The 12,557-nt window shown below is 44.4% G+C and overlaps 1 protein-coding gene across 1 annotated transcript; it reads right to left on the reverse strand.

The window, feature by feature from the left end:
- Positions 1 to 3,412: 3,412 nt before the first annotated feature.
- LOC123745707 (uncharacterized) lies at positions 3,413 to 12,284 on the reverse strand. The gene is made up of 2 exons (XM_069317780.1): positions 12,186 to 12,284; positions 3,413 to 3,997 (listed from the first exon to the last, which is right to left on the reverse strand). Exons 1-2 carry the CDS (start codon positions 12,282 to 12,284, stop codon positions 3,413 to 3,415), a joined length of 684 nt encoding a protein of 227 aa, XP_069173881.1.
- Between the last annotated feature and the right edge of the window lie 273 nt (positions 12,285 to 12,557).

Here is a 12,557-nt window from a genome sequence, read left to right on the forward strand (position 1 = left end):
ATCTCTTCTCCAATAAAAGATCATGTTATATTACTGTACATATGGCTTTATTTTATTGGTTGATGAAACTCGTGATTCATGCACGTTTGTGTGTGTGTTCTCATCTATTTGTGCCTGCAGAATCGAGCATTGACTCTTGGATCCCGAAGTGTGTGTGTGTGTGTGTGTGTGTGTATTCACCTAGTTGTGCTTGTGGGGGTTGCGCTCCGCTCTTTCGACCCGCCTCTCATCTGTCAATCAATCAACTGATTATTGTGTGTGTGTGTGTGTGTGTGTGTGTGTGTGTGTGTGTGTGTGTGTGTGTGTGTGTGTGTGTGTGTGTGTGTGAATGTGGGAGACGAGTAGGTGGTGATAACTCCATACACGATTTTTGTATGTAAATTAGCAATGGAAAATGGAAAATAAAATCATTCCATTAAACAACTAATAGATTGACCATGAATGTATATCTTCAATAATAGATGCACGCACGCGTACACACACGCAGACACACACACACACACACACACACACACACACACACACACACACACACACACACACACACACACACACAAGGCGGGATCCAAGAGTCAATGCTCGATCCTGCAGACACAACTAGGTGAGTACACACACACACACACACCTGGTAGTTAACAGATGGAATGCATTAGGCAGTGATGTGGTGGAGGCTGACTTCATACTCAGTTTCAAATGTAGATATGATAGAGCCTAGTAGGCTTAGGAATCTGTACAACAGTTGATTGACAGTCGAGAGGCGGGACTAAAGAGCCAGAGCTCAACCCCCGGCAAGCACAACTAAGTGAGTACACATACACACACACACAGATACATATATTAACATGTCAATTTGCTACTCAGTTTATAATTATCACATTTTATTATTGAATTCCTGGATCATGTTATATCATTGCTGCGATAAACATAACTTCAATATATCGTTTCATCCCAGTATTACTTCCGCGTATATCATAGACTAATGGCTCTGTGCGTTTGTAAACTTTTCCATATATACATTATTATATCACTCGTATCTTTTTTTTTATCTTTTTGACGCTAGTTGCTTTGTAATATTAATACTACACACGTATTTATGTTATTTTTATTTACAATGGAATTATATTAATCTACCACTTTAGTGTTAATAATAATAATAGTATATTTTATATAATTATTATTACTACTAATATTATTATTGACATTGTCATTAATATATATTTTGTTATTCTTAAGACGAAAGAATCAGCAACAGAATCCTGTTGTTTGATTACTAAAGGTCTAGTGGTTGGGAAGATGGTAAAGGAGAGAGAAAGACTTGGGAAAAAGTTAATTGGGATCTTATTAATTAATAATTGTTAAAGGAAAGCACCAAGCCTGGAAGACTTACAAAGTTAACTATTGTAACACGACCCATGCTCGGCACAGACATGGGTCACACGATGACCTCTTGCTTGGTGGGATTAGCTGATGTTGCTATGGTTGGGTCAGCTGATGTTGCTATGGTTGGGTCAGCTGATGTTGCTTTGGTTGAGTCAGCTGATGTTGCTATGGTTGGATCAGCTGATGTTGCTATGGTTGGGTCCGCTGATGTTGCTATGGTTGGGTCCGCTGATGTTCCTATGGTTGGGTCAGCTGATGTTGCTATGGTTGGGTCAGCTGATGTTGCTTTGGCTGGATCAGCTGATGTTGCTATGGCTGGGGTCAGCTGATGTTGCTTTGATTGGGTCAGCTGATGTTGCTATGGTTGGATCAGCTGATGTTGCTTTGGTTAGGTCAGCTGATGTTGCTATGGTTGGATCAGCTGATGGTGCTTTGGCTGGATCAGCTGATGTTGCTTTGGCTGGGTCAGCTGATGTTGCTATGGTTGGGTCAGCTGATGTTGCTATGGTTGGGTCAGCTGATGTGGGTGGGGTTCGCGTGTGCAGATGGGTCCTGGAAGGAGAGGAAAGGTACTATTATGACCAGAGTAAACAAGAGATGTGTGCAAGACTGAGGTAGTATAGGGGGGAAGGGGGGATTCATACTGGGTGCAGGATGAACGAGGGATTTTAGCACCCTGCCCCATTAATGTTTCACATCTTGCGTGGCGCGTCTGGTGGAATTATTCAGTAAACTTTGCTCTATGGTATTAATATTCCATGCCATATGCTCATCTCGGGGCTCGCTGCATTTAAAACAGAATCCGGTGTGTGGGTGTTTGTGTAGGTGTTTTATTTGGGTTAGGTGGGTGTTGTTCTTCTATATTTGTGCTTTATTGCCTTGTGAAACTCTGGTTAGATTATATGTTTTGAATTTACTTGTTTTTAATATTTTTGTTAATTGTTTGTGATATTAATGTTAATCTTGTATCTAATGTTAATCTTGTAAGCACTGAATGATGCCTTCCGTGTGATATTTTATAAGGTTTAATTGCAAAACTTTATTCAATGCTATTTTCCCTCATTAGCAAGTCAAGATGATAGAATGTCAATAGAATAATAATGATCATTATAATATCTTAATAATAATAATAATTATTATTATTCTAATTATAATTATTCATACTAACATTATTATTGTTAGTATTATTATTGTGTTATCCTGCCTCCAGTCGTCTCTGCTCTACTACTACTCCTCAAGACAAACACGACAGCTGTGCTGACATCAGAAACGGCGTTACCATGTTGTCGCTAACATCATCCCAGCCACCATCACCACAAACCAACACCACTATCATCACAAACCAAAAGGGGAGAGAGAGAGAGAGAGAGGGAGGGAGGGAGGGAGGGAGGGAGGGAGGGAGGGAGGGAGGGAGGCGGGGGCCGGCAGTGAGACCTCTAAATCACTGAACAATTGCATCAGGCTTGCCAAATATATAAAATTATTACGATATTTTTGACGCCCGTAAAAAATAACCGTGGCGCAAATATTTAGTTTTTTTTTCTCAATTCGACACGCACCAAAAAATATATATGCATATGGAAAATAAAACAGAGAAATACACAGTCCAAACATTTGTAGTTGATGGAGCGATGTTTGTCAAGCCACTGTTCTGGTTAGCTATTATCATACCCAGTGTAAACAGGAGCTCTCCATCAACTGGTTGTTTGTGGGGGGGGGGGGGGGGGGGATTCACGAGTGTCATGTCATCTCTTGTGCATGTGGTGATGCTTTGGAGGCATCATTTGATGTTTTGGTGGGATCAGCTGATATTTTAGTGGGACCGGCTGACGTTGTTTTGGTGTGATTCACTATTGTTTTGGTGGCCTCAGCCTCCCACTCTCCTCACTTCGACTCCCCTCACTCGTGTCCCACTCCCCTCTCTATCCCTTCCCTTCTTAATCATCTTCGCATGGTAACTATATTAGTAAATGAATACATGTCATCTTGACTATTAAGAAAACATGTTAATGCTTTAGAAATGATATACGAATCATCCTTTTGATTCCTTAGTTCTTGGATCCTTAGGGCTGGGTACCTTAGGGCTGGGTTCCTTAGGGCTGAGTTCCTTAGTCCTTGGTTCCTTAGGGCAGAGTTCCTTAGTCCTTGGTTCCTTAGGGCAGAGTTCCTTAGTCCTTGGTTCCTTAAGGCAGAGTTCCTTAGTCCTTGGTTCCTTAGGGCAGAGTTCCTTAGTCCTTGGTTCCTTAGGGCTGAGTTCCTTAGTCCTTGGTTCCTTAGGGCTGAGTTCCTTAGTCCTTGGTTCCTTAGGGCTGAGTTCCTTAGGGCTAGGTTCCTTAGTCCTTGGTTCCTTTGGGCTGGGTTCCTTAGGGCTGAGTTCCTTAGTCCTTGGTTCCTTAGGGCTGAGTTCCTTAGGGCTGAGTTCCTTAGGGCTGGGTTCCTTAGGGCTGAGTTCCTTAGTCCTTGGTTCCTTAGGGCTGAGTTCCTTAGGGCTGAGTTCCTTAGGGCTGGGTTCCTTAGTCCTTGGTTCCTTAGGGCTGAGTTCCTTAGTCCTTGGTTCCTTAGGGATGGGTTCCTTAGGGATGGGTTCCTTAGGGCTGGGTTCCTTAGGGCTGGGTTCCTTAGGGCTGGGTTCCTTAGGGTTGAGTTTCTTACACACACGCACACACACACACACACACACACACACACACACACACACACACACACACACACACACACACACACACACACACACACACACACACACACACATACGCGTGAACACAGTACAGCACTAAAGGTTAGGTAAATTCATATTAAATTTAAATTTTTGACCTTTCGTTATTCGAGGGGAAATGAATGTTGTGGTGATCTTCCACCCTCTCCCACCTCACCTGGCACTGATTACCTGAACCAGTACAGTAATTAAAGAATTTTCTTTCAATATTCTCACCTGTTTAAGAGGTCCTGTGTACTAAAGTCACAACAAGATAATTAGATATTTATAAAACTTCACTGAATGTTGATTGTTGCTGTTTAAATTGGTAGTAAGGTAATCTTTAGTTTCTTTGTCTTAAGACTTTTGGTTGAATTACAGGTATCAGTGGTCTTTATGTAATTATACAATTAGTGATCGTTGAGATGATAAGGTTATTTGTCAATACTTTGCTGGTGTCAACGGTAGTTGATAATGTCACACCAGGAATACTGGCCAGCTGGGTCACTACTGCTGACACTGTTACACCAGGAATACTGGCCAGCTGGGTCACTACTGCTGACACTGTCACGCCAGGAATACTGGTCAGCTGGGTCACTACTACTAACACTGTCACACCAGGAATACTGGCCAGCTGGGTCACTACTGCTCACACTGTTACACCAGGAATACTGGCCAGCTGGGTCACTACTGCTGACACTTTCACACCAGGAATACTGGCCAGCTGGGTCACTACTGCTGACACTGTCACGCCAGGAATACTGGTCAGCTGGGTCACTACTACTAACACTGTCACACCAGGAATACTGGCCAGCTGGGTCACTACTACTGACACTGTTACACCAGGAATACTGGCCAGCTGGGTCACTACTACTGACACTGTTACACCAGGAATACTGGCCAGCTGGGTCACTACTACTGACACTGTTACACCAGGAATACTGGCCAGCTGGGTCACTACTGCTGACACTGTCACACCAGGAATACTGGCCAGCTGGGTCACTACTACTGACACTGTCACGCCAGGAATACTGGTCAGCTGGGTCACTACTACTGACACTGTCACGCCAGGAATACTGGTCAGCTGGGTCACTACTACTGACACTGTCACGCCAGGAATACTGGTCAGCTGGGTCACTACTACTGACACTGTTACACCAGGAATACTGGCCAGCTGGGTCACTACTACTGACACTGTTACACCAGGAATACTGGTCAGCTGGGTCACTACTACTGACACTGTTACACCAGGAATACTGGCCAGCTGGGTCACTACTACTGACACTGTTACACCAGGAATACTGGCCAGCTGGGTCACTACTGCTGACACTGTCACACGGTTGACCTACTCATCAATAATAGTTCAGTAACTAGGGGCCAGATTCACGAAGCAGTTACGCAAGTACTTACGAACGTGTACATCTTTCCTCAATCCTTGACGGCTGTGTTTACAATTATTAAACAGTTAATGAGCTACGAAGCACCAGGAGGCTGTTTATAACAATAACAACAGTTGATTGGGAAGTTTTCATATTTGTAAACTGTTTAATAAATGTAATCAAAGCCGTCAAAGATTGAGAAAGATGTACATGTTCGTAAGTACTTGCGTAACTGCTTCGTGAATCTGGTCCCAGGCTCCGACACTTGTTTTAAAGGAAGTCCCTAAAGTTACTCCTAAAGTCTTCCCTTCCCCTAACTATCTCTTCCTTCCTCCCTAAATCAGAGCTAAGAGGGTTAAGCTACGACAATAGGCTAATGCAACTAAATCTCACAGCCTTAGAGAATAGAAGGAACAGAGGGGGATATGATCACAGCATTCAAAATAATGAGGAAAATAGATAAGGTGAACAAGGATAGCCTCTTCCTTGAGAGAAAGTAGAACAGGAGGACACAGGCGAAAGCAGGAAATGCAAGCGTGCTAAGAGAATGTAAGGAAATACCCGTATCCTGTACGGGTGGCTAACAAGTGCAATGCATCGAAAGAAGTTGTGGAAGCCACCTCCATCCACAATTTTAAGGCTTGATTCTACATACAATTTGAACGTCAAAATAGTTAAGTTGTTATGCAACAGGAACAACAAGGCTAGTAGCCTAGGCATGGACATTTCACTCCCCAGTCAACCGTCCTCTCGAACAGTACATCGAATTTTGACGTATAAATCCTCCTAAGGCCAAAAAACTGACGTACTGAAAATCACAGCGACTCGCAAAATTGACGTTATGTTCCGCTTTCTATTTGTGGGCCCCTCGGTTAGGTTAGGTTCGGGAAATGAATGCATCACTTTAGTGAGGGTGTGAGCGCAGGAGAGGTCTGGCTGCCCCTGTGGACACTCTTAGGTAAGCATCTTCCTACCTACCTTATTACTACCCGCCCTCTATTTTCCTTATTCCCTTTTTCCACCCTCCCTCCTTATATCCTTCCCTTCTATCCTCTTGCTCCTTCAACGATGGATTAATGTTGCAAATATCCTTCTTGTTCCCTCTTGTTATCCATTTTTGTAACAAGGCGAATATGAACATAAAGGAAAAAGAGGAACACGTAAACGTCGACGCGAAAGGCGAAATGTTAGGATAAAATGATGAACTTAAAATGAGGGAGGGGGAGGAGGAGAATGAGGGGGGGGGGGAGGAAGGAAGAAAGGAGGAAGAGAGAGAGAGAAAGAGAGAGAAGAGAGATCCGCTCATAATCTTCCAAGCAGCAAAACTCGTGAATATGTGAACACTGTGAAATGGAGTCGTGGACTCCAGGGTGATCCCATTATTAATGTGCATCACTCCTGCAGCTGATCCTGCTGCTGCTGCTGATCCTGCAGCTCCTGCCGCTGCTGTTGCTTCTGCCGCTGCTGCTGCTCCTACTGATGTAGTTGCTGCCACTGCTGCTCCTGTTCTTGAGGAAGGGACTTGTAGAAAAGGTAAACGGAGGGGAGTAGGTATGGTACTTGTGAACCGTGTACAATACACACAGCTGGGCTGTATCCGGGGCAGCAATAACGTGCCACCGTCTTCCCTAAGATGAAACAGTTGTAAGAGTTATATTTACATGATTTACATCATCTTTGTCTCCTGGATAAGCCAGTGTGCAATCAACACAGGTGCTAGCTTCTGATATTATCTTGGGGTTCTCATCGAAGTAGATGTTCCATAGGAGTGATCCAATCGCACTACCCCGGGGTACACTACTCAGTTTTCTCTACCCTCACACTCGCCTCTATGGTATGTAGGCAGAGGGTTGTTGATCACATGGAAGGTTTGGTTTCTATAGTGTTTGGTGAACTGCAGATTCCCACCAACTTCAAGTCTCTTAAGCTTACACACCTCACTACTACATGCTCCAGCAGCACCCACGGCTGTGACCTGTGTGTCCTTGCCACCGTCCTCTCACTTGTTCTGCTCTCAATTGTAGCAGCAGATCTCGTATGCTTCTTTTATCTTCTATTATTTATTATTACTGATATTATCATTACTACAACTTAAATTACATAATATTTCTCACGAGAGAAAAGTATGTACAACAAAGACATTTTCTGAATTCTCTTGAATAACGTAAGCTGTTAGCATTTTAGAGAGAACACACATACACAATTCCTCTATTTTTTGATAAAAACCTCCGTCAAGCAGTGGCGCTGCGACGTCCGCGCCTTCTACCATATTGATGTTGAATGTCTCGTGTGACCTTTCTCTGCTCCGAAAGTTTTTTTCAACACTGATGTAATTTGGGTATGATTAATGTGGTGTCGCTTCTGGTGTCAGGTATTGCATTGTGAGATGGGTGAGTCGTGGTGGGTGTGTAGTGGTGTGGGAGTGATGGTGTGGTACTCACCTATCAGTAATTACGGGGAAGTGAGGTTTTGCGTTTTATGCCCCGGCTACTAGCCTTGTTAAACCTGTTGCGTTATAATTTAACAATTCTGACGTTCAAATTGTTTGGTTTAAAGTTGCGGATGGAGGTGGCCCGCACATCCTCTGTCAGTGCATTCCGTTTGCTGACCACCCGTATAGGGTACGAATATTTCCTCTCATTTCTTAGTTTCGTTTGCGTTTTCACCTTCTACCAATGTCCTCTTCTCATACTTTCTCTCTCAATTTAAAGAGGTTGTCCTTGTCCACCTTGTCTATTCCCCCTGTTGCGATCATGTCCGCTCTGTTTCTTCTTAGTGCTTTCTTCTGATAATTACCTTTACGTTAGCTCTGGCACTAATCTTGTTGCAAACTTTTGTAGTTTTCAATTTTGGATTTATGCTTCACGAAGTGTGGATTTCAGGCCGGTGCTGTATATTCCAATATTGGTCAAACAAAAGCTGTGTAGATTGCCTTGAAAGAAGGCAATCTACACAGATTAGCAAAGAAGGTTTAGACTTCCAAAAGACATTCTAATGTTTACCAGCGTCCCGTATGCGCTGCCGATGTTACCCCTGTTGGTGTGTGCCTCTGGACTGGAAAAGTGTTAGATTGATATCCACTCCCAACTCCTTTTTTCTCTCCGAATCTTGTAGTTACATTCCCCCTTATGCTGTAGATGCCTTCTGGTCTCATTTCTCCCCTTTTCATGTGCATTATTTTGCACTTAGGATTGAACTCTAGCAACCATTTGTTTGCCCACTCCTGGAACTTGTCAAGATCATCATGTAACATTCTACAGTCTTCCTCGGTTTTCACAAGCCTAATTAGCTTTGTGTCGTCTACACACATACGAGCTCATCTCTTAATTAGGTCATTCATATACATTAGGAACAGAAGAGATCCCAAGACCGACCCTTGGTTAACACTACATATTACCTTCCTCCAACTCGAAGACTCATGTCTGAGTGTCTTATGTTTTTCAGGTACTTTCCTTTCGCAGTTCATTGTCTGCCTAGTTATCCCAGCTTCATCTTGAACACCAGCCTTTCGTGAGGTGGTGGTGCTTTGTCGTAGTGATGGTGTGGTGTTGTGGGGATAGTGCATTGTTGGTGTGGCGGTGCTGTAGGGATGGTGCTATGTTGGTGTGTTGGGATAGTGCTATATTGGTGGGGCGGTGCTGGAGGGAGGGTGTAGGCTGGTTATGGTGTTGTGGGGATAATGGTGTTGGTGATGGATGGATGGTGCTGTGGTGTGATGGTGTAGTACGGATGATGATGCTCTTGTGTTGAGGCTGTGGTAGTGGTAGAGGCGCAACCAGGAGGCCTGGTCGACGACCGGGCCGCGGGGACACTAAGCCCCGGAAGCACCTCAAGGTAGCCTCAAGGTGGTACTGTGGCAACCTGTCTTCAGGGGTGTGTACCCCTCGTGGTAATGATCTTAGAACCACTACGTAATTTGTGATACTATGTACCCCCTATCTATAGTTAGGGGTGGGGAGGGTAGGAGTCCAGCTCGACCCTGCAAGCACTGCTAGTTGAGTACACGCACGCACGCACGCACGCACGCACGCACGCACGCACGCACGCACACACACTCACACACACACACACACACACACACACACACACACACACACACACACACACACACACACACACACACACACACACACACGCGCGCGCGCGCGCAACAGATGTAGAATGATAGAAAGCGAAAGATAAATAAATATATATAATAGAGAAACAGAGAAAAAGAGATAGAAAGACATAGAGATCGAGATATGGAGAGACAGAGAAATGGAGAGAGAATTATGGAGAGATACGAAGAGTGAGAGAGATACGGAGAGTGAGAGAGAGATACACACAAGGAGAGAGACGGAGAGAGGGAGAGCCGGTCAGTTCTAGGGCCAGCCCGGGCATCAATCAATACTGTCTTACGTGGCCCTGACAAAGTCCTATTGCATCCGGCTCAGGAAATGGACGCTGGCGGTATTGCTCCGGCATATGCTCCGGCTCTCAGGGCGTGGGAGAGGAGAGGATGCTCTTGCAATGCTCTGCCTCTCCTGGAATGCGGGGAGAGAGGGATGCTGCGAATATGCTCCGGCATCATGGGCGGAGGTAAAATCAGGCTTTGCTACGGCTTTTATGGACTCGTGGAAGGAGGTAAAATCTGGTTATTCTCCGGCTCTCTTGGGTGCGGGGGTGAATGAAGGAATGAAGGATGGTTTGGAATACTTCTGCTTTTTTGCGTTTAGCTAAGGGAGGAACATTATATCTCCCCAGGGTTAAGAGGAATGGAGGGAGAGATGCTTTTGCTATGCTCCAGTACTTCTGTGCTTGGGATATGCTCACATGCTCAATGTATGCTACACACCCTGATGAAGTTAGAAATAGGGCAAGAGATAAATTCAAGTAAACCGATGTAGAGTTCCATACAATATATATATAAAAATCCATTCAAGATAAATACAGTTCCATTCAAAAGAAAATTTGTTAATAGGAATTGTCTATTTCTTGTGTTAAGGTATACAACGCAGCATACTTCATGTATGCTGCGTTTTATAAATATTTAAATATTTATAAATATTTTCATACAACACCTGCCTTTAGACCCAACTATACATAAAGCTTAAAATAAAGTTTTCTCTGTTACTTCGTCTCTTGGGAACATTAACTTACGAATCGAAAAGCATAAATAATTTTGTTTAAGTTTTGACTAAGTTTAAAAGACTGAATAATTGAGGGATTCATCCGGTCGAGACTGATTATGTAAGACTATAGGACGGCAGGCACCGATGAAAGACTTTAGGACGAACCGTACTGTCGTCCTAAAGCACACACACACACACACACACACACACACACACACACACACACACACACACACACACACACACACACACACACACACACACACACACACACACACCTCACACACACACACACACACACACACCTCACACACATACACACACACACACACCTCACACACACCTCACACACACACCTCACACACACCTCACACACACCTCACACACACACACACACACCTCACACACACCTCACACACACCTCACACACACCTCACACACACACACACACACACCTCACACACACACACACACCTCACACACACACACACACACCTCACACACACACACACACACCTCACACACACACACACACCTCACACACACACACACACCTCACACACACACACACACCTCACACACACACACACACCTCACACACACACACACACACCTCACACACACACCTCACACACACGCACACACCTCACACACACACACGCACACACCTCACACACACACACACACCTCACACACACACACACACACCTCACACACACACACACACCTCACACACACATACACCACACATCACCCCCCCCACAAACAATATAAACACACACACACACACACCTCACACACACATACACCACACATCACCCCCCCCACAAACAATATAAACACACACATTCACACACTCGAATTTGGCAAAACTTGGATGTTTGAATAGTTTCCTATATAAACAATTCATTCCATGTATATAAAGTACCAAAATATACTTCCCAAATATATCGTGAAGGCACTATTAAAAACAATATGGCGGAGGAGAAAGAGGAGGGGTAGACGACACTGACAAATTTCCCCTATATCATAACTTGGGCTCCCGCAGCTAGCCAATAGGGAGTGAGTCTGAGGCTAGCGATCATATTCCTGGCCAATAGGAAGCTCGAATATGAATAATGTCTCTTACGTCCGCCCCCTGTTGATGACGTCATCATATTAATCTGGGCGCGGCCTCCCATTGGGCAAGAAAACTCCCCCCACCACCCAATGACAGGGCGGGGAAATATGGAAACATGAGATGACGCATTTTTGTGACGTTCTAAATTGCTAAACAAAAGTTATGGTTAAATTACTTGCAAATTTATGCATAACTTGTATTGGTTTTTATTAAAATAACAATGAAACAATAAATAAGAGTAATAAAAAAATAAAATTTACCATAAAAATATAGATCGTCTTTTCTTACCGAAAACTTTCTGAAATCAGTAATAAAAATTTGCATAAATATCTCGCTTCAACTGGGGCCTCCCTTCCCTTCCCTTGTCTTCCCCCTTCCTATCCCAGGCCTTTCCTCTCTCCCTGGCTTCTTTCTATTCTTTGATGCTCTCCTCCCTCACTGGGTCTCGCTGCCGCCTTCCTTCCCTACCTTTATATCTTTCTCTCTCTCATATCTCTCACTTCGACCTCCGTCTCTACCTCTCCCTTGACCCCGATAACTTCCTCTCCTCTACCATCCAACCACTTGGGATGGACGGTAGAACGACTGTCTCGCTTCATGCAGGTCGGCGTTCAATTCCCGATCGCCCATTTGGTTGGGAACCATTCCTTCCCCCCCGTCCCATCCCAAAATCTTTATCCTGACCCCTTCCAAGTGCTATATAGTCATAATGGCTTGGCGCTTTCTCCTGGTAGTTCCCTTTCCCGTCCTCCCCACCTGTTCCCTTCAGCCATTTCCATATCATTCCAGTTTCCAGGCCAGTGAGACAGTACTGGCCTCGTTGCTCCAGTGTCTCACACACACACACACACACACACACACACACATCTTTA

This window comes from Procambarus clarkii, chromosome 88 (assembly GCF_040958095.1).
Source record: "Procambarus clarkii isolate CNS0578487 chromosome 88, FALCON_Pclarkii_2.0, whole genome shotgun sequence".
Taxonomy (NCBI): domain Eukaryota; kingdom Metazoa; phylum Arthropoda; class Malacostraca; order Decapoda; family Cambaridae; genus Procambarus; species Procambarus clarkii.